Source organism: Pinus tabuliformis, chromosome 4_1, assembly GCF_031772625.1.
Source record: "Pinus tabuliformis cultivar Carrire ecotype Pingquan chromosome 4_1, CPIR1, whole genome shotgun sequence".
NCBI lineage: Eukaryota > Viridiplantae > Streptophyta > Pinopsida > Pinales > Pinaceae > Pinus > Pinus tabuliformis.
Genome location: NC_142303.1, coordinates 427,314,991 through 427,338,658, shown reverse-complemented (window position 1 = coordinate 427,338,658; position 23,668 = coordinate 427,314,991). Strand labels below are relative to the sequence as shown.

At 37.1% G+C, this 23,668-nt stretch overlaps 1 protein-coding gene across 1 annotated transcript in view; it reads right to left on the bottom strand.

Annotated features, from left to right (window-relative positions):
• LOC149176121 (L-arabinokinase-like) overlaps nucleotides 1-23,668 on the bottom strand; it is a 474,339-nt gene that overhangs the window by 344,839 nt on the left and 105,832 nt on the right. The window contains exons 7-9 of the mRNA XM_089419887.1: nucleotides 3,397-3,454; nucleotides 3,118-3,185; nucleotides 2,952-3,014 (exon numbers count right to left, since the gene is read on the bottom strand). Coding sequence (XP_089276013.1) covers nucleotides 2,952-3,014; nucleotides 3,118-3,185; nucleotides 3,397-3,454 — 189 coding nt within the window. The remainder of the gene's footprint in view (nucleotides 1-2,951; nucleotides 3,015-3,117; nucleotides 3,186-3,396; nucleotides 3,455-23,668) is intronic.

Below are 23,668 nucleotides of genomic sequence, written 5' to 3'. Positions count from 1 at the left end.
CGAAGGGGTCTTCAACTTATGACAATGACTCGTTTGACTTCTTGACCTAGGACAAACCCTAGAAGCACTCAATGGGTGCTTGACCTCTAAAATAAAAGACTTTGAGCATGAAACCCATGCTCCAAAAATAATGATAATAATTTTTTCTTTCCTTTTACAAAATACAAGAATCAAAAGTACATTTCATATTTATGAAGAGTGAAGCTAGTTACACATTTTTCCAACAATTGGAAAGGGCTAGGGTAATGATTTCCTCCCTCTCTTATTTCCCTTTTGTGTCATCTACCTTCAAGATAAAACATTTTGCGCTTTCATCAATTGATTAGGCCCATTTGTAAAGAATCTTTGCTAGAGGCTACCTTTGGAGTTTTCCTTGAATGACAATCAATTATAGATAAAGCAACCAAGGTAGGGGTTAAGTTGTTAATATGGCAGCTCAAGGACAAAATCCCTCCTTTGGACAATCTTCCTCGTCAAGGAAGACCCCTCCTAGCCCTTGGAAGAATTTTAATTTGGTTAAGGAAAATTATTTTTTAATATGGAAACCCACTTGTGCACAGAAGGACAGGTCAGCCCAAAAAGGAAATTGGACACCCTTGGATGGCTATAAATACAAGTGACCCTCACTTGGATATCATTAATCATTCTTCTTTCTTTGGTTTGTCTCGCAAAGGTCTGAAGTTGGTTCGCGGAAAAGTGGGTCAGACAGATCCAAAATTGCAGGGTCTGACCTCGCACATGTGGATTAAGGTTTTGGTTCACAATTGTGGGGTTGCCACAGGAAATTTTTGGTTGCAGCCAGACGCACGCAAGCCTCTGCGTGCGGCTGGAATGTTTCAAACACACGAATATCTCTCTCTCTTTGTGCGACTGGAACCTAGAGTTTCATTTTGACAAGAGACCACAATGGACCGCAAGTTGGGAAAGTTAACTCTGATCAATATTGTAGTTGGGATCATATTTCTGGATATTGTTCGGTTGATTTTGTTGAATAATTTTGTGGTTGAAGATCTGGATCATTGTGTTGTCCCTTTGTTGAACATTTTATGACAATCTAATAAGAAGAAGAATTTGAAAGGTTTTTCGCCCTTGTGGGGTTTTGCCCTGGTCTCCGACCAATCCTGGTGTCTCTATGTGTGAATACTTTTCTTCTATTGTTCCTTTATGTTTCACTGCATTATTGATAATATTGTTCTTTCTACATAAATGCATATGTTGCTAATAATGTTATGATGTTGTGGGGTGAATTCTATATGTAAATGATAAAATGCAATTATTTAAAGCAAAGAACAATATAGCCCTAAAAAAAATTAACATAAGTTATGCACATCAACTGATTGCTTGATATCGTCTAAACAGAACCAAGTTGAGGTGGTTATATGGCAGACCAATTGGCTGCTTATAGCGCTTTATTTGTTATAAAATGCCCTCTAAAGTTGCTAAATGGCTCCACTACCCAAACAAGGCACTACTCTCCCCGTTGTCCACCATTCGTCAACACATACGAATTCATTTTCATTTTCATTTGTTGTTCATATTGTTAACATTTCTCATACTGCCATTACATACTACATTTACATTAAGCTTCGTAACCCATAGGGAAGCCCCTTTGTTACAATTCCATTTACCCAAGCATAAAGTGTAGAGGAGTGTAGATGAGGTAATAGTGGCCACCAGCCTAGTTCCACAAGTCATGACCTAGGTTCAAGGACTTTACATTTTTGGGTGATAGATTGTGTGGTAACACCACCAATATTACTTCGGTCCTATTGCACCATGAACACCTCGTTGGGTTCAATGCACCACTAACCCCTAATGTTTTGCTAGAAGGAAAGGAAAACCACTTGCATTTAATTTTATCTCAAGTCCAAGTACTAGTTACCAAACAATGAAAACTGAGGGTATACCAACTGGAGTTTTAGATTTCAACATCATCGAGCACTACGTTGAACCCCTCTATGTATGTGAATTTGAACCTATGTACTTATGGATTTTCTATATGTTATGATGAAATGGTTGGATTAACTCTTTGCAATGGTTATATACGGTTTACTGGATCAAATTATATCCTAACAAATTCAACTTAACATATTTTCCCAGGTTGATTAAAATGCTTGCCACTCAAGCACCAAGTTGGGAGTTAGTAAAACCCCCCTGCCTCATCACTAAAACCATAAATCTGAATTTTTGAGTTCTCTAATTCTTTCATAACCTGCCAAGTTAATGGAGACAAATATAGAAGTATGCAATAAGGAATATGGAAATGGAAAAAGACCTCCCTTATCAAAATATATCTTCCATTATCTCAAAGGCTCAGTGCCATAATAAATGACGAGGTCATCTATAACAATGCTAGAATCAACTGTCTAAGTAGGGGAGGTGATTTTTCTACTCAAGTCATGTGCATTAAAGTGCCCACTCATATTCACTTGATACCTGATCCACAAAAACACTGTTGAGTTTTATGTCCATATCTACACCCCTATTGTTCAAAAGGATTCTGGCATCTTGTATTTATTCAATGAACTTCCTAACTATTATATTAAATAAATCATGGGCTCAAGGTTCTTGGCCTAAAACAAATGAAATTCATTAACACCTCTACATCCTTCGATTATGTGCAAGGTACTGCATTTGGCCCCCACTTTACAATTTATGATGGTTTCAAAATGTACATATCCCATCCATTCAGCATACATGCACATGTGTGCACAGTGCACACATGCCTGCACACACATATATATGCAGAGATACTGGTTATTATATTCATTACTGCATGGACAAATGCTACTACAAACATATTTGACATAGAAGTCATATACACTGTCAACATAAAACTTTGAAGTCGTGAAAACACAGAGCCTACAAGAGCATTAACTTTTCACCTTTCTCATGAAATGAAACAAACAGCCATGTCGACAGATATCAAGAAGAAAAAAATAAATTCTCACCTGACCACCAAAATTGAAGATAACTAACTTGGTATCATCACTAACCCCAAGTTCTTTACGCACCTGAAAAGGACAGAATACACTTTTAACTATTCTTTCTAACTTGGAAGAGTAAACAGCCCAGACAGAAGGATCAAAGAAACAAAATGATCAAAATTAAATTGACCTCTTCACGACTTCTTCGTGCTTTCCTAACAACGAGGGGCACATCAATAACATCACGAAAAGCTGGCACTGCAGATAAGAGGCGATGGGAAATAAGAATCTATAAAAGTTTCATAGATTAATTGGAGCAGTTCACATATACACAAAGCAGAATATAAACAAGTCATTGAAACAGGTTTAAAAAACTAAAGCAGTGAGTATAGTGAATCTTAAAGAAAGCACATTCACTTTCCAACTAACATTAGACATCGATATCAAAACTTGCAATATGCTAACTTACTAGGACAATAGCCAGGAAGTCTGAGCAAGAAAAGGCAATGAGAATAGTCTTCAGCTATCTGCATAAGTAATTTCAAAACAAAAAAGAATTTGTCAATGCAATGCAATATAAATGTTTTCTGAATATAAATGCAAAATACATATATATATATATATATATATATATATATGTTCTGAATAAAGATGATTTCTGAATATAAATGGCATAGATATATAGATATATATATATATATATATATATATATGCTTCTGAGAAGATTTGCTTCTGCAGATTTTTGGAAAAAATGATGTTTCCAGTGCTTCACTTCCCAAAAAGGCACCCTCTTTGTCCCCATTTCATGCAACATTGATGCCAACCACTAAACCACAGCCCAATGGATAATATCTCCCTTTTTTGTTTATAGTTCTTGTTGACGACACTTTGTCAACAGTCCAAGAAGCAGAGTACAAAGCAGCAGATCAAATTTTTCCAGATCAATGTCATCATACAGCTTCCAATATTATAATCGTAAACCCAATTTATGCAAAGTTTATTGTAAATAATGCCAATGTCACAAGGGTTCGAACTTCTTGGTTGAAGTTCAAAATTCAGCAAACCCCAAAAAAAAATTTTAAATTCATTTTGGTTCGACCTAGGTTTGTTCTAGTTTCACACTGTCGGCCAGCTTCAACGTGTTGCGGTGTGGTCGACCTCTGTGCGTCCCACTGTTTTAAAATTCGGCCGAATCGAATCCGAAACGGCCGAGTTGATCCGAGTCATTGAAGAATCTTATGACCCAGCAGAAAAACCAGTTCGGGAGGCCGAGTCATGACTGACTCGGACGAGTTATTGCATGACTCGGCCGAGTCAGTGATGACTCAGTCAACCCGGCCGTTTCCGCATCTACTCAGCCGAGTCATTAAATCCGGCCAATCACCCAAAAAACAGCGATTTTTCTAATTTTTTTCAACTTTTTAACATTTAGCTTAATGTTGGAGACTCCAAGGTGTTTTCGAAATTGTTTAAGTGCTATTTGGGGTCCATTTCCCTCTCCTAGTATTGATATGCTATTCAAATTTCATGGTAATGTGACATTCTCCTTAATCTTCATTTTCATCCTTTTACTTAAATTTTTAACACTACCATGAAATGACTCAGGATGTTTGAGAGTGGTTCCAGCCTCATTGGATTTCATATGGAGAAAGTCGAATTTTAGATTTCATTCAAAATCCAGCAGACTTATCAGTTTTTCAAGATTTCAGGATTGGAGGATTGCAATGTTTCCATTGAATTTTGTCATGTATTAGGGTCTGGAACTCGTATTTAATCAAGAGCACCAATCCCTCTATGTACCTTGATGTTAGTGTTATTGGTTGTCGAACTCCTCCGGGATTCGCTCCCAAACCAGGAGCTTCTGAAAATGTCGCTCCCGCTCGCGTTTTCGCTCTCGCTCCCCACTTTCGCTCCCGCTCCCAAGTAACATTGAGCTAGATGATGTTGGCAACTCTAGCAGTAGCCAGTAGTACTGGTCACAGACTTCTGTTGTAGAGACCATTTATAGCCTCCTTGGTTATGTGTTTTTGTTTTGATCTATATATCATCATCGTGTATGTATTAGACAATGCACTGGGTGCCATTTTGATATAATGGATATATTCATGAGCCTACTTTGATCATATGTTGTCTTCTATCTATATTCTAATGCTGTGTGTTTGGAAACATGAATGAAAATCTTTAAAATTATGTGTTTTTATAAAAAATAAATATTTAATGTATTTTTTACAACGACCGAGTCATTGAAATTGAGTCGGCCGAGTCGATACCGAGTCGGAGTCGGAGTCGGAGTCGGAGTTTTAAAACATTGGCGCGTTCTCAGGATACCACCGAATAAAAATTTTGAATTTGTTTTGGTTTGATCTAGGGTTCGTTGTAAAATTTGGTCTCACTTTGTCGACCCACTTCAACATGCTGCAGTATGTTCTGCACATACTTTCCATACCACCAACCAGATCGGTTCTAACCATTGAGCCTCATCTCTACATTGTGGTGTTGTGCAGTTGTGTGATTTACTCCACCAGACGACTAGGAAGTCAGCCATTCCATTTTCCATTTTCCATACCTATGTCGTCAAGCAAACATACTTTGCAACGGAAGATGTCAGTTGTTTTGACTCGCTGCGGACTATACAGCATCATTAGTTCCGTCTCGTTGTTGAGCATGGGCACAACATCGCTGGTTGCAACTTGTCGCCCACATACCACGATTTCCTTTTTCTTCATGTTATTTTTTATTTCATAGAGTTTATATGTTATAACAAAATTTAAATGCATAATACAAATCGTATTCCAATTATATATATATATATATATATATATATATATATATTTGAAACCCTATACATAAAAAGCTAAAATTATAAATTATTATATTTTATATATATGTGTATATAATTATAGTTATAATTTAAATTATTATAATATTACATATAAATTAACTTGTATAAAGCGCAATTAATTTTTCACACAAAATATATGTTATAAATTAATTTTATAACATAAGCACACTTGGTTTCATACTAGATCATATTGTGTCACAGAATTGGGTAATGTCATGAGGGTCTAGTCTAAATCTGTATTTCCCCTTCTAAGGATTGAATTAAATTGTAATATCTTGATGTAAAAAATATTTTAGTGCATGATCCCTCATAATTAGACACCATGGCTAAAATATTTGAGAGTGGAAAAGTAATCAAATCCCCTCTAGAGTCAATTAGTTAATTTTTTGGCAAAATAAAATAAAAATCCAAAGCCAGAAAATTTATTAATTTAAAGTCAAGAAATAATTTTAGAGAAATTAAATATCTCCAAGTGGAAAATAATCAAAAATTTGTGTGTCAAAAAGAAATTAAGTTTTGGAGGTCCTACACCAAGGGAAAAATTGATATTTTAATAAAATTGAAGCCCTCGGACCTTGGTGGTTAAGTCAAAGTCAAATGCTTGAGAAAATTAATCCAATAATAATTTTTGGATTAATAAAAAATGAGTTTTAAGATAAATTCAAATTTTCCTCAAAAAATAAGATATCGACGGTAGAGATTAAAAGAAAATCAAGGTGACCAATGAGATTATTTTGACGAGGATCAAGCCAACTAGTCATTATTTTCTACCTGGAGGGGTTTTCTCTATATAAGGAAGTTATGGAGCTCCTATGGATGATGTAATTTTGTAACGCTTCTTCTAAGCCTTGCTTTGCTAGGATTATTTTTCTCATAATAGAAAGACTTTGGGGTTTTAGTTCATGGTGTTCTTCTATTTGTTGATTTGTGGTATGTGCTAGTTTTATTTCTTTATGCTCTATAGTGTGCCAAAATTCGCAATTGTTATTTCATTTGTCGGCGATAAGAACATTCTATTGGTACAAGTTATCTTAGGTGATCTGATTCACTCTATGATCTGACAATTATCTTTAAGATTGAATAGAGATCTATAGGTGCTCTAACCCTTGGACTCCAAGTTCACAGACTGTGGGGAAGGACTGACCTTGTTTGAGCTCTGGGCTTTCATTGTGACGATTTATTTTGCAGGAGGGTTTTGGCCAATGATCTTTTCAAAGTTATTCATCCATATTATCCACTCTAAAAATTTCTCAATCTCTTTCTCTTGTGCTATAAAGAATTTATCCGCTAATTAAAGCTTGTAAATTTAAATTTTGTAGATATTGTAGATATTTGTAAATTAAATTTTCTAACCCTTAATTTTAAATTTTGTATAGTACTTGGGGTTTGGAATTTTTTTATTTTTTTGTATATATTGGGGTTTTGGGAATTTTTCTATTCATTTGTGCGGGTGAATTTCTCAAGCCATCAAAGAGATCGAATTTTTTTTGTGGAGAGACTAGCCCAAGGCTAGCGTTTGTGGGGTTTCTCTCCTCCAAGTCAGACGTCCAGCTTCCTTGAGCAAAATTGTTGGGTTTTTGAGGTAGATCTACCCCTAGGAAGGCAAGATTTAGCATCTAGCCATCCTCCAAGCTCAACGCACAAGCAAGAAGGAGGGCCACAAGCCCTAGCAATTAATTTTTGGGGTTTTCATGGTGCAATTTAGTTCTTTTTGCTAACTCTATTTGTGATTGCAAGGGTCCGAATATTTTGTGAGGCCTCCAGGGCCTAGTCGAAGCCTCTTTCACCATAGTCGCAGGCCCTAAGGCCTATCTTCCTTGTGCCTGGCCCTTTTATCCCCTACCATCAACCCTAAAGGCTTTATTCCCTAGTGCCGCAAGCCTAAAGGCCTTCCTTCCCCTCTCAACAGCCCTTCTGCTCCTTGCAGCAACCTCTAAGAGGTTAATCTTGGGTGTCGCAGACCTCTAGGAGACCCTTTCCTTAGAGTCGCAGGCCTATAAGGTCTTCCTTTGCCCTACCGCAGATCTACAAGGCCTGTTTCCCTCATTGTTGTGTTCCCTTGGCTTCTTAGCCTCATCGCTACCCCTCTCCTAGCCTCTTAGCTTTATCGTTGGCCTCTTCCATCCCTCTAGCCATCATTCAGTCATATATTGGATTTGACATTTTGTTTGCAGGTGTTCCCAGTGGTTTTGGAGCTAATATTTGTGGTTGCAGGTTGGCAAGCTCATTTGAGGAATCCTAGAAGCCTCACTAGTCATAAATCAAGGCCATTGGGCCTAGTGGTTTGACCCTCTATCCCTCCTCTCTCATCACTTGTTCAGTCTACAGTTCTGAAGTACATTGTTGACAGTGGTATGTTCATGACATAAATACACCTAAAACAATCCTAAACTCATTAATTATTCACCTAAGGCAGTAAACATTGATCTTGTGGTTATATTGGTGCCTTACAAGTGAAAATTAGAAAACCGTGTATTGAATTTCAAGGTCTGATATATCACCTACAACTACAATAAGTCACCTACATCAGTGATATAAACACATTACAGTAGCATAAAAATAGATAGCAGTCATCTCATTTCATTGGGCATTCATTTCTTTGCATCCTTTGCATTTGGGTAAGTGTTCTCTTGTGTGATTGGGTTCCTTCTCTTACGGTTGTGATCATTGGCTTCTTGACTTCCTTGCTTCCTCTTGCATCTCATTGTTAACTGTTGCATCAATTCATTGCATTCTTGCATTCATTCACTGTTAGCAATCTCATCCAAATAACATGCATGTGTGCTCTCAATAAGAAGATAAGTGCTCTAAAGGTAATTGGTATACTTAGATCAAATTGGCATTCTTTACACAAGATTAGCTTACTCTGCTGTCATAAGTTTGTTCTTGCTCTTTTAATGTCATGATAACATTGAGCATAAGTTGTGTTGTCGCACAGATTGTCACGACAACGCTCAGACCGGGGGCTATCACTCTGATCCCCGATCTCTCCGTTTAAGCCTGTCTCCCGCGGCTAAGGGGGGTAGACCCTATGAGATCATGAAGACCAACTGTGGACCAGTTGGGTTGGGAGACACGAGGGGGAACAATCACTTAATTGATTTAGAAGATAATGGACCAGTGCCTGATTAAACGATCATTTATCAAATGCTGCAAAGATATGAACTCATTAACAATCGTTTTACCCTTAAACAACAAAATTAACTTTTACCACATGCGAGATAACCATTAAATGCTTAATGGTTTAAAGATACTCTAGCAATTAAAATTTCGAAAGATAAAGTGCTTTAAACAATCACGTAAGATGCTAGCCAGAGATTACATTCATATAGTTTATCTTCGAATGAACATTTAAGCATGCTAAAAATGATAAACATTAATTCCCACGTCAAAATTTTAGCCTTAGCAGAAAAGATAACAAATTCCTAAGCCAACACTCAAACTAGCAAAAAAAATTTCAAAAAATATTTTTTATATTTTTCAAAGAAAATTAAAGACTAAATGAAACTTTGAATCAAAAAATCTAAACTAAAAAAAACATTTTTATTATTTTTTTTTATACGAAAATGAAACTTTAAATCTAACAAATGAACTAAACTAAAAAGGAAACTTTTTATCAAAATTTTTTATTTATTCAAAACCTAAACTATAAGAAAAGAAAAATTTTATATCTTTTATAATTTTTTATGATTTTTTTAAATTTTATATTTTAAAAAATTTTATGATTTTTTAAAACTTTATAATTTTTTATGAATTTTAATTTTTATGTTTTTGTGATTTTTTAAAACTTTAAAATCAAAATGAAATATAACTAAACTAAAAAAAAAAAGAAAAAATAAAATCTAATCGAATCTAATCAAAAACTATAAAAATCAAATCTAAATTAAAATCTAAAGCTTTAAATCTAAAAAATTGAACAAAATATATAACCTAAACCCTAACTAAAGTCTAAAAAAAAAATTTATGAATTTTTTATTTATTTATTATTTTTTTATGTCAAAAATTAAACAAAACTAAATAAATCTAAACCCTAAATAAAACTAAAATCTAATAAACAAAAAGAAACTCTTTTTTTATTCGTTTTAATTCTAAATTTAAAATCAAATATAGAATAAAGCTAAAATCTAAAGTAATTAAATTTCAATCTAAACTTAATGAACATCTAATTTAAAACAAACATTAAATGAAATTTAATATATCTAGTGCTAAGATTAAAGCGTAACCAAGGAAAAAAAATTATTTAATTCTAAAACTAAGATCTAAACTAAGTAAAAATAAATAAAAATTAAAAAGGTCTAATTCTAACACTTCATCAAATCAAAATATAACCAAAAAAAGGTGAAAATCGATTTCTTAAATTCATTTTTTTTTATAAAACCAAACCAAACTAACCCAACCTATTTTAACGCAAATAAAAAAATAAATGGAGCTGAAGTGTATTGTCGTTTGATTTAGCGCAAGTGTGATGGGCAATGAGGCTGCAGAAGGGTGCTTCGACGGCAACGTTGGGAGCTTGGCAGCTAGCCACTCTACAATTTTGAGAATGGGCAAAAATGAGGGTAGCTGAGAATTGGGCGTTGGGCAGCTGCGTATGCAAGACAGCGTTGCAAGGTCTGCGTGGATCAATGGAGACTTCAGCAACGATGAGAGCTACGCGCAAGTGAAGAGGAGCAACAACGCAGCTAGGGATGGTTGTTTGAGTGGAATATTGAAATGCGGTTTGAAGGTGCTGCGAGCAGGTTTGAGACAACTGCGTAAGGTGAGCAGATGTGTCTTTTTTTTTTATTTGCAGGTGACCGATGGAAGAGCAGCTGCGTGAGGTGAAGAAGCAGTGTAAGGAAAAATATCGAATGGCAGCTGCGGATTGCTGAAGGCAGACGTGAGGGATACAAAAAAAAATACACAAGGGTGCAGGGACTAAGGGAAGGAATGCATAGAGATGGGATGAGCATAAGCAATGAGTGTAGAAATTTCTCATTTCCCACCCCGGTTTTCAGTTTCTCCTTATTTCTCCCATATAGTTAAATGCCCTTTCCCATAACCATACATTTAACAAGCTGGAAAAAATAAATTTGCTGAAAACACAAATTTTGGAAATTTTACAGAATGCTGGAAATTGCAGAAATAAAAATCAGCAGTAATAAACAGCCCTTAAAACACATTTAAACACTGAGATTTTTGGTCAATGTGACCCTAGAAAAACCCCCTACAACTCTTGGGGAAAACCAATTTGAGAGCTCTTCTTTATTTCTGGAAAATGCCTTTTTACAGTAAGAGAAATATTCAGCAAAAATCAGCAAGCAAACTTTTACAACTTATCTCAGCCTTGCTGAAACTCAGCTTTGCTGAAACTCCGCCTTGCTGAAACTCCGCCCTGCTGAAACTCCGCTACTGAAACTCCGCTGCTGAAACTCCGCAACTCACTGTCCAGAAATCTCTCTTGCTCTCTTGCTCTCCTTCTCTCAATCTGCTCATGAAAGAATGAATGACCTTTTCCTCCTTTTCCTCCTTTAATCTAACCCCAAGTGACTTTTGGGTGATCCAAGTGACTTTTGAGTGATCCCTAAATCCAATGGCTGAAATAGATTGAGATCTAAGGGTGAGATTAAATGCTCATTTAAATCTCATTTTTTATTTTTTAATTCACCCCACTTTAATAAAGACCCACTTAGTCATTTATTTCCAAAGTCACTTTTCCTTTCTAATTTTTCATTGACTTTATAAAAGTCACTTTAAAATTAGACTTAGTAACTTTATCACTTAAAGTCACTTTTAAATTAGATTTAACTTTATAAAATTATAAAGTCACTTTAGGAGAAAAATTAAATTCTTTTGGACACTTTTCCCTAGGCCAAAGATCAAAGCCTAAGGGAACCACCTGTCCTCCGGTACCAAATTTCAACAATGAGCAATGATTGCAGGAAATGGACACCGTGGCGAGGAAGGAGGACTGCAGGGAAGAGAGGATATAGCGAGGAATGGATGGATTGCCAATGTGGCAATGTGCTGAACGGATGAGGGGGTCACATGAAGAGGTGAATACGCCAGTCTTGTGCAGGCTAAAGGGAGTAGCAATGACTGCAACCTCTAAAAAAAAAATTGAAAAAATTTCTGCAGCAGCAAAACCCAGGCAGTAGTGAAAGTTGAAAACGCAGTTTGCAAACCCGCAGTCCAGAAACCTTATCAAAATTTTAAATCTTTCCTGCTCCAAATTACCTGATGGAAACCCTGAAAAATTCTCAAAGCCTGTACCTGCAACCTGCAATGGAAAAAAATAGAACACCCAAAAATAATATGTGCAAGAATAAAAACCTAAAACCTTAAAACCCAGCTAAAAAAAAAAACAATTTACAGTATTTACAGATCTAAGGCTCTTTAGTAGCCAGATTTGTCAATAATCACAGTAGTATTATCAGAATTTAATTTTGACGTGAGACACTTCAGAAAACCCTGCATGCATTCATAAAAAATATTTCGAATGATAAGTCTGGGATCAAGAACTGGCTGGGCTCTTTCAGAAACACAACCCGGGAGTTGGCTGGTTCAGCCGAGAACTTCCCCTAACGCCCGGTAATCTGAAAAAAAGGATTTCCTGCACAGCTTAAAATCAACCATTAACATAGAGGGAGAAAACAATAGTGAAACCCCAATCAAATGGAGATACCTGCCACTATATTTCAAAATCTAAACTGTCATTCAAACCCCAAAGATCAGACAATTCAGAAACACAACCCGGGAGTTGGCTGGTTCAGCCGAGAACTTCCCCTAACGCCCGGTAATCTGAAAAAAAGGATTTCCTGCACAGCTTAAAATCAACCATTAACATAGAGGGAAAAAACAATAGTGAAACCCCGATCAAGTGGAGATACCTGCCACTATATTTCAGAATCTAAACTATCATTCAAACCCCAAAGATCAGACAAGATATCTGTGCCTAGATCAATCTTCATTAAGCTATCATCAATGGCTGAAAATAAAATTATGCAGAAAAAATAGAACAATCTTACAGTAAATTCAGAAGAGTAACACCAGCAAGATTTTTAACCCCAAAGTCTTCTTTATTGCACAAAAAAAATGACTACAAGAGAGCTTTCTTTAGCACCAGACTCTCAGATCAAATCTGATCTCAAATGACCCCTAGCACCCTATTTAAAGGAAAAATTCCCAACGGCTAATTCGAGTGATCCATGTCAAAACGATCTCGACCATCGATGAGGATCAAGATATCTCTTAATCTCATCCTTCGAATTTTTTAATGCATTAAAAATTGAAATTCTGCATTTATTTATTCAAAAATATTATTATTTTATTATTTTTAGATTTTTACTTTATTTTTTTATTTTTTTATTTTTATTTAAATTTTTATTTATTTTATAAATTTTATTATTTTTATTTTTTAAAAATTTTATTTTTCCGTTATTTTTTTATTTTTTAATTTTTTTAATTTTTAATTTAATTTTAAATGGATCCTCGAACTTAGCCTTTGGAAAAATCACCTAGGACCTAGGACTTAGGACTTATGAGGGGACTAAAACATTTTCTAACCCTCAAGACACTTTACATCATGACTTTTACAACTTTACATCTCAAGGGGGAGAACCCATTTGACATAGACCCTCATAAACCACCCAGTTCTGCGATACAACTATAATCTAGCAGATTAACACACTAGGATTCTCCTAAGATTCTAATGACAAAATCCATTCCGGCTTTGGGGTTAGGCTGAAGGAAAACTCTGCCGATCATGGATCGGTGAGACAAAAAACCTTCCGAAACGTAGATTTTCACTAGAAAATTAGGTCCACCTAGGCAATTTACATACATGACTCAACTCTGCTAAGATTATTTATAATTCATACATGCAGAGTGGGTTTACAACATAAATTGATCAAGTCGACGATGACTGTCGAATGGCACGGACATGTCGATCAAGCGCTATCCCTTTTTGCGAAGAAAAGGGGGTGTACTACTATGGGCAGTTGACACGTAGTGGTCAACAAGTTGCATAAGGGTTTCTAGTTGCAAGTGTTCTTTCATGACATTGGTTATCAAATTAATGAATGTTTAGCTCTCTTCCTCTCATTGATATTGGAAACCATTAGTATATTGTCTAAAGGATTGCTAGCATTTGTGACATTGGTTTCAAAGGAATACTTTCACTTGTCATTGCTATCATTAAAATTGGCTATTGGATAAGTAGGTACATTTCTTTTCATTGTCATAGTGGAATTAGCATTCATTGTCATTTTACTTGTTATAATAAGAGCACTAACTTATTGTGTTGCAAATGAGCATCATATCTAAAATCATAATCTTGCAATATTTTAACTCACTATTAAAGAACCTAATTGATCTCTATAAATGGTGATAAGAGTAATCTTAAAATCAATCTAAGTGATCTTAAGAATTGCTGATCGTGTTGGCATCTTGCTAAAGGATTGACATTGCCTAATTGGCACATCAATATGTTAGTTTTTGTAGTACCGGAAGTGTTCTAATCTTGAAACTTTGTCAAGAGGCTAAAACAAAAGATTTCTCCATAACCCAAAAATCATTTCGAGAAATTCCACCTAGAAGTGTCTTAATTAGATAACTAGCCTATTTTTAATAATTTTATAAGTCTAAACTTAGGAAAAGGGGTTAATTAAACAAAATTAATTGAGATAAGGTGTGAATAATATAGAAACTCACATGGATCGACTCTGATATGATCTTAGCCCTTAATTAAGTTATAATCTTGGCCATTGGAGTCCCAACAGAAGATTATAAGAAGTCGATGGGTAGATGGAGAACACACACACGAGCAGTTCAATTTCCTTGGCAGATCGATTTCCAGAGAGCAGTAGTAGTTTTCGGAGAGCCAGAGATCGAAGCAAAGAAAGTGAGGGGTAGAGACAGTGATCCGGAGGCAGTTTTCCAGATCCGCAAGGAGGTCGAGTTATTCCCAGTGAGGCGGCGCAAGGGATTGCGAAGTTGCTTCAGAATAGCGACTCGATTTAGCTAGAGGAAAAGCAATTTCCTCAGTAGGGACAGGAAAAACGACTTCATCAAAGGCAGTTCAAAGGCTAGACGTCATAGAGCTTGCGCAAGCAATGCACAGAGGCTGATGCAGAGGGTCTAGGAGGACGAGTTTTCTAAAGGAAAGTTGTTCTGGGGTTGCTTGTGGAAGAAGGGTAATTCCCTTAGATAATTTTGCCCTACCCAGACTTTCTTGTTGTTTCGATTGCCAGTTGGGCATCCATAGATTTTACTCAAGTTTCACTGCTACTTAATAATAAAAAACCTCATCTGCTATACTGGTTTCCCCATATTGTGTTCTTCCAGGACTTTTGTCCAAAAATAATGTTGTCATGTTTTTACATATGTGCTAAAATTTTCTCAGTTTCCAGCGCTATTAATTTCGTAGTATTTTATTTGTGAAAATCATAGTGTGAATTATTTGGTATTTGTTGTAGCAAACTGCAAATAAATTGTTAAATAAATTAACAATCAGGAAAATAATTCCCAGTTGTTGTGATACATTGAAATTTTTACATGGTATCAGAGCATGAGTGATCAGCCGAGAAGCTCAAAAGCAGAGAAGGGAATTTTGTTGTTCAGTGAGAACAGCAGGCCGAAAATTCCTAGAGGTTGCGCAATCCATTGACAGGAAGGCCAAATTGTTGGGGTAGAAATTCGATTTTCAATCACAGGTTGGCAGAAAAGTCAAGTTGCACAGGATAGTGATTCCAGTAGTCAGAGGGAGTAGCAGCAACTTATATTTTCGCTAAGAAGATTTCTAGTTGGACACAGAGGGTTTTGCAACAGAGTGCAGTTGTAGAATCAGCGTCCGGTGGAAGAGAAAAGCACACACAGCAGAGGGAAGATTTATCTCGAGGAACTTCAAGTTTCAGAAGTTCGATTTTCCAGTTGCATATCGACAATAGTTGTGCGCAAATTTCCTCACTCCAAAAGGGAGTGCGTCTAGCAGTTCCAGCAACCGAGCAAAGGGAAAGAGGGAGATTCGAGTTTATTTTCTCCAGTTTTTGAGTTTCGCAGATTTTGCAACTTTGGAGGCCGTGCACGTTAGCCGGAACGCAGATCTGGGGAGCAGAGCGACTTCCGGTTGTCAAAGATAGGTGTTAGAGGAAGTATGAGTTGTCCAGTGCGAGTTGCAAAGCAAGGAAGGGTCCCAACAAGGGACTAGGCTTGAAAGGAGATAGTGGGGCACTGGATCCAAGAGGAGGAGGAGCTTGATACTCCAGTGTGCCAAGTGGGCAAGGTCCATTGCAAAAGAAGCAAGGAGATCAGTTAGATCAGTTCCAAATTGTTGCAACATGACCATCTCTTTTTCTACAAGGGACCACAGTATATAGTAGCAGATTCAGTGTCAGCAAGCATTATCAATCATTTAGATGACAACTGCAGATTTAGTTTCAGTCAGTACACGTGAGACAGTTTCAAAGCTAGATGCAGTGACAAATGCAATGCGAATTGCCCAGTTGCAGTATGCAGGTGCAGTTAAAAGCCAGAAGATTCCCAGGGCAAAGCTAGCAGTCCAGTTCCAGTGCAGGACGAAAGTACGACCAGGAGGGAACAAAGAGATTTCCCATAGGGAGATCGAGAGTCAGAGGGAGTCTAGTTTCAGAGGGAGAAGCCCTATGGAAGCTAGTACTTATGACCTGGCGAGATCAAGCTCATTATTGTAGTAGTTGTAGCAGCAGTGCAAAGATAGCAGCAGAGCAGTAGCAGTAGCAGTATGAGTCTGATCTCATACTGCCGCTGCAGCTGCAGCAGCGGTATCATTAACTTACTACAGGGGCCCACAGTATTCAATAGAAATATGGATCAATGTCAGTGATGTAGTCAAATTCCAAGGTGACATTTGCAAATTAGTAGCAATCAGGCGCTAAGGAGCGCAATGCGGTGTTGCCAATAGTAAAGAGTGGCTGTTATGAATAACTATATAGGAAATAATGTAAATAATAATAATTAATAATGATTACTTAATTAGAAATTACGCTGAAGAGTCATGTCTAAATGAGACATGACTCTCCATGAAGAGGCACCTGCTTGGTATATAAGCAAGCCTCTCACTCTCATTGTATCATAATTCTTATTCACACATTTAATATATAATATTTGTATCCTCATGGATATCTTTATATTCCAAGTCTCCTGTAGTAATTAATCTGAAGAAGGAAATTTGTTTGCTTCATTTGGTATCAGAGCCACGTCTAATCCCGACTTTTAGCCATCAACCTCTCGACAGCCTTGTTATCGTCGCAATTGAAGCATTTTGCTACACCAAAATTTGGAGCTTCTCCAATTCGCTAATTTGCCCTTGGACATTAAAAAAAATCCAAAAAATAAAAATAAAGATAAAATATTTATATACATAAAAAATTATTAAGCGTTGCCACCACCATTTTCGAACCCATCTTCCATGATTGCTCTCCATTGTTGTTGTTCTGACCGCCTCCAGACCACCGAACTTGTCACAACTAGCACTTCCATCACCTGACCTACTGCCCCCTGTGATTCCAATCTTTGCGCTTTTCCATCCACTTTGTTTTGCATTCGCTAAGCCACAGCCACAATTCCACTTACCATCGACAATCAACTCCTAGACAGTTTCTGCCACTAATTTGTTGATGTTGATCACTGGTTGGGTACCATTGCATCCATTCAATTGGTCTTCTACCTTGTTGTGCCCTCCATTGCGATTGTCTAGCAACCAACCACAGCCACCACTGCAAGACAAAATCACAATCGTCGTTGTCCCATTGAAGATGTCGTTGGACAACAACCACCCTACGCACCATGCAGCAACTTTATCTGTCCATTTAGTCGTCATCGACTTGTCAACACTACTGTCTCAACCAGGAACGCAAATATCAGTCCCTCGCAACCATTAAATCCCATGAGACCACCATCCGATTGCAAAAAAATTGCCAAACTTGTCACTGACAGTTTGTTGCAAGGCTCCTCCCCATCTTGTTCTTGTCTATCCCGTCTCAATCTCGTACCAATAATATCCCTATCCATACATGAGTCAAACGACCCATGCCACATAATTCAAACGGCGTCTCTCAACAAAACCTTGACGTTTAGGAATTTAAACAATAAAAATTATATAATTATATTATTTATTATAATTATATAATAAGGAAGAGGAATTTATACAAACATTTAAGAAAAAGAAAAGGTTGAAATTTGTTATATAAAGTGGGCGTATTAAAAAGGTGATTTAAGAAAAAGTTACAAGGTTATTCGGAAAAATAAAAAAAGAATTTATATAGACTTTCAAATCTGTTCAGAATGTCAAAATTAGCTAGGAACCCTTTTCTTGAGCTCAATTTGGTCGAAAAATGCTCCAGTTATGACTCAAACAATTTCTCCTTAGAAATCCTCCTCCAAATATGGAAGAACTCCAATTAAGGCCATTATTTTTGGAGTTGGCGTTGATTTTGGAAGTCCGCCAGAATTCCCACCAAGTTAAACTGCATTTAACTGGAGGGTTAATTAAATATAAGCACGATTAACTAGAGGATTAGCCCACTAAGCACGGTTTTGTAGCTGACCGTTTCCGTAACCACTGGCGGTTTAGGCGGAGGTGTCACATATCTTGGCTCATGGTTTCATAACCGTCGTTAGTGTTGGCCGTCGGTTCAACTAACCATTTGATATAACCGTTGGCATCACCGTTGCGCGTTCACATGTATGCAGTACCGTGAGGCTTAAGGTTTGTGGAGTTGCCGCTTGTTAACCGTTTGTTGTCACGTTGGCGCGTTCACATGGGGAGGGTTGGCCTGCGGGCTGGCCCTCCTAACCGTCAACACTTGCCACATTACAATTTAAATATATATGGAGAACTATAGGGGTAAGAAACATGCGGTAGCAGAGTTGGTTATGTGTTGTGGACTATGTAGAGGAGGTCGCTGGGTCGAACCCCGACACCTCCATAAAATTTTGATAAACAGTGTTGAGCAAAGTGCTTTAGGGAGGGACACGTGACGGCCTTCGGGCTTGCCACTTATCCCCTCCTCATCGAACCACCATTAACCAATACAAATGCGCCACGTCACCACTTCTAACAACCAATAAAAAAATCTGACACTTGGCAAGCTCTGATTGATCCGTTGTCCGAATTTTGACGTTGCATAGTCCCCTGCCACGTCAGCAATACAGAGTACTCACTGTGCATTTTTTTTTAAATTTCAACTGTTTAGCAAAGCAAAAAAAACTCAATAACTTCCTCATACGAACTCTGTTTTCAGTTCTATAAAAAGAGTTATTAAAAAGTTTAAAATATATATATATATATATAATCAATATATATATATATATATATAGATTTTTTTTATAGATATATATAAATATATAGATATATAAAATCAAGAAGGATATTTTTATAAGAGATATAAAAGGTTAGACAAGGAAAAGAATAATATTTTATTATAGAGATTGAGAAGGGGTTATCTTCAAAAGCCCTAATTTCATCTTGAAAAATGCAAATGGAGTCTAATTCAAAAGGAAAGGAAGGAAGATTTTCCTATAAAGGTATTCCAATTATAGATTTTAGATTATTTACATTAAAGGGGTGTATCCAAGGGAAAGGGATTAGTATCACTATTAATCCAAGCATCGAGAATAATCACATCAATATTAATTTGGCAAATCAACTATTAGTTCTAGAGCCAAACATAGGTCAACGAAAAGGTTTTTTGGCAGAAAAGAATACGAAATTAATGATTTACAAGTGACAATTGATCATTATGAGTACATATCTCAATTTCGTGTGGTAACTATGTTTGACAAAGAGGTTGACATAATTCTCGATCAACCTTGGTTCAAAGAATTAGGTGGGTTCATTTTAAGCACAACAAACAAACAAATAAACAAACAAAAAATTATTGATGTTCCCTTACAAGAGGAAGATGGTCGCATTCCAAGACATGACATCAGAACTGATAATGCTTTCATCAAAATATCTTAAGGATATTTCGAAACTAATGTTTCAAGAGAATCTATAAATGGTATCAAAGAAGCAGAAAGAACTTCAAGAAGTCATAACCAACAAAAATAAGGAAAATTCATGTTTGAAGGAGCATAATCAAAAACTACTTACGCAAGTGAGAAAATGTAAAGCTAAGAAACATCAATTAGAACAAGAAAAAAGAAATTTCTGAAAAAAAAAACTCAACGAAAGTCTATCAGGAAAAGAAGAGGAAACTTTACGTTTAAAGGACCTTAATAAAAATTCATTAGAACAAATCAGAGATCTAAAAGATGAAAAACTCAAAAGTCAAAACATTGAAAATAAGGCTCATGAATCAGAAACCAAAGAAATTTTACATCTAAGAAACCATAATCAAAGTCTACTCGCTCAAATTAAGAAACTTAAGGATGGTAAGAAAGCATTAAAAGACAAGTTAGAACAATTTATTCAAGGAGAAGTATCGAAATCTCCAGTCATAACAATCCAAGTTGAAGATAAGGGAACGAATACCGATCCATTGAATATCATAACTCAAGAAGAATGCAAACTAGTTGAAGAAAAGACGGACTTAGATGTTGCAGTTCAAATGATAAACACCCCAATTGAAGGTTCTGTAACCAACTCAACAACATCATCACCTGAAGTAAATAAAAAAATTTCCACGCACATAAGGGGAAGTCAAACCAAAAAGTTCCCTATCGGCATCCGAATCATGAGTAGACAACTCAACCATGCTACGTATCGGAACCATTCAAAACAAAAACAACAAACTGATGTTCCAGAGAATAGTGATGTAACATCAATCCAGTCCTATGATGACAAGTCGTTACAAAATTCTAGCGATCAGAATATTCCACAGAAGATTAATCTAGGATGGTTTGATCCCTTCTCAGTGCGGCAGTTTTGTTTGTCACTTAGAGGATCATATCGTCTTGCTTCGACGAAAATGACAATTCTGAGACAAGAAAACATCCGAAACAGAAAAAAAGAGATCAAGCCTTTCATCAATAAGCTTTGAGGACAAAGATTTTTGAGGAGGAAGGCAATGTTATGATTACTTAATTAGTAATTAGGCTGAAGAGTCATGTCTAAATGAGACATGACTATCCATGAAGAAGCACCTGCTTGGTATATAAGTAAGCCTCTCACTCTCATTGTATCATCATTCTTATTCACACATTTAATATATAATATTTGTATCCTCATGGATATCTTTATATTCCAAGTCTTCTGGAGTAATTAATCTGAAGAAGGAACTTTGTTCGCTTCAGTGGCACAGTGCAGAGTCAGCAACAAAGCAGATTCTTTAGTAGACAGTGCAGTGGCTAGTAGCAGTCGGATGCTCAGGAGACAGTTAAAGCATAGAGACACAGATGATTCAGTATTTAGAATGCTTCCCAGTTGCAGTGGTTGCAGTTGCAGCAGCAACAAATGAGAGGGAGTTGCAGTGCAGATGCAAAGCTCGCAGCAGTATAGGATGTCCAGTGTAATGTCAGCAACAACACGGATGCATCAGTTTGGTTCAACTACAATCAGTGGTAGGTGAATCAGAGTTAGCGCAGTGGTTGATGGAGAGTGACAAAGGAAACAACATAGTGACTAAGGGAACAACACAGTGACTGAGGGAATAGCGCGGTGACTAAGGAAGCAGCACTGTGGCTAAAGAAGCAGCACTAAGGCTGAGGGAGCAGTGCAGTCATTTCTAGTAGAGTTTCTCGTCAAACATCAACAATGTGTATGGTAGGGTGATATAGAGACAGGGTGTTGTAGCAGTGGTGCAGCACTAGAACGCCTTCCTCGCTAAGAGGGAGTGTTAGTTTTTGTAGCATCAGAGGTGTTCTAGTCTTGAAACTTTGTGGAGAGGCTAAAACACAAGATTTCTCCATAACCCAAAAGTCATTTCTAGAAATTCCACCCGGAAGTGTCTCAATTAGATTACTAGCCTAATTTTAAATATTTCCAAAGTCTAAACTTAGGAAAAGGGGTTAATTAATCAAAATTAATTGAGATAAGGTGTGAATAATATAGAAACTCACATGGATCGACTTTGATATATATTTGCCCTTAATTGAGTTTTAATCTTGGCCATTTGAGTCCCAACAGAAGATCATAAGAAGTCAATGGATAGATGGAGAATACACACTTGAGCAGTTTGATTTCCTTGGAAGATCGACTTCTAGAGAGCAGCAACAGTAGTTGCCAAAGAGCTAGAGATCAAAGCAGAGACAATGATCCGGAGGACATTTTCCAGATCTGGAGAGGCAGTAACCAAGAGGCCAAATTACTACCAGTAAGGCAGCGCGGAGGACTGCGCAGTTGCTTCAGAAGAGCAACTCGATTTAGCTTGAGGAAAAATCGTTGTCAGTTCCAGAGATCGGGCAGAGGTTCCAGAGTGTCGGAGAAGCGATTTCCTATTGGAATTTCTAAGTCTAACTGTTAGAAACTCTTCATGTACTTTACTTATTTATTCCTACCTACTTGTTCTGTTAATTAACAAGTTATTGACCATGTAAATACTAGAAATAAATACAAGTACATGCTCAACACATCACAGATCATCAACTGAAGGAAACAAAACAAGCACACAAGTGACACCGTTGTTTTTGGACCAATGTCCCCGGAAAAACCCAATGCGGGAAAACCGGTACAACAATCTGAGGGTTTTATTATTATGTAGTTTTTGAATACAATCTGGGTGCCAAAACCGGCTCACCCAACAGAGAATAATCTCAACAGTAGTACCTCTCAGTCAGAGACAGATGTTTCAGCTGAAACCTGGATAATCACTTTGGCAGCTTAACAACTCCAATCTGCCCCACGAAACCCCAGCGTCTGCCTCTAGGGACTGCGTCAGCCCTTCCTGGCCCTGCGTCAACCCAATAACCCTTGCGTCAACCTCTGGCAGCACTGCGTCAGCCTCTAGAGCCTCTGTGTCACCCACGCTGGCTCTTTGAGGCACTGCACAGCTCCTGGCTGCCTCTACTTGGGCCCTAGCTGGCTCTGCGTGGCCTCTAGATGGCTATGCGTCCCTCTCTCCCGGCTTCTGCGTTAATCCTCCCGGTACTGTCTCTCTGCCTCTCTGCTTCTGTATTCACTACCCCTCGCTGTTGATCATTGATTCTATCTCTCTTAGCAAACCCCGCTCTAGAGAATAGAATGATTGATCACTCTGGTGTATTCTCCAAGTGACCCTCAAGCCTCCTTATATACTTTTCTCATTGACAAATCAACGGTCGAGATTAAGTCCCTAATCAACGGCTAAGATTAACTCTAGCTTGATCCATGACTTTTGGACCCTTCTAACACATATTAATACACATTAATATTTTATTTTCCCTAAGTTTAGACTTAGGGACTCCATTAAAAATATTAATTATTTTAATATCTTTTAAACTGTTTAGAATCTGCCCAAACCCTTTCTGGGTATTGGAGATCTCATGTGCCTTAGCCTCTCCACCAATTTACGTGGCTAGAGCACATCCGATGCTACCCCAAATCAACATTTCCTCAGCAGAGACAACCAGAACGACTTCATTAGAGGCAGTGCAAAGACTAAACGTCATAGGGCCTGCGCAAGCACAGTGTAGAGGCTAACATAGAGGGTCCAGGAGGACAAGTTTTCTGAAGGAAAGTTGTTCCGGGGTTGCTTGTGGAAGAAGGGTAATTCCCTTAGATAATTTTTCCCAGACGTTCTTGTTGTTTACCAGTTGGGAATCCATAGATTGTACTTAGATTTCACTGTTGCTTAATAATAAAAGCCCTCAGCTACTGCACCGGTTTTCCCACATTGGATTTTTCTAGGGACTTTTGTACTAAAATAACGGTGTCATATTTTTATGTGTGCTATAATTTTCTTAGTTTCTAGCACTATTATTTCCGTTGTATTTTATTTATGAAAATCACAGTGTGACTTATTT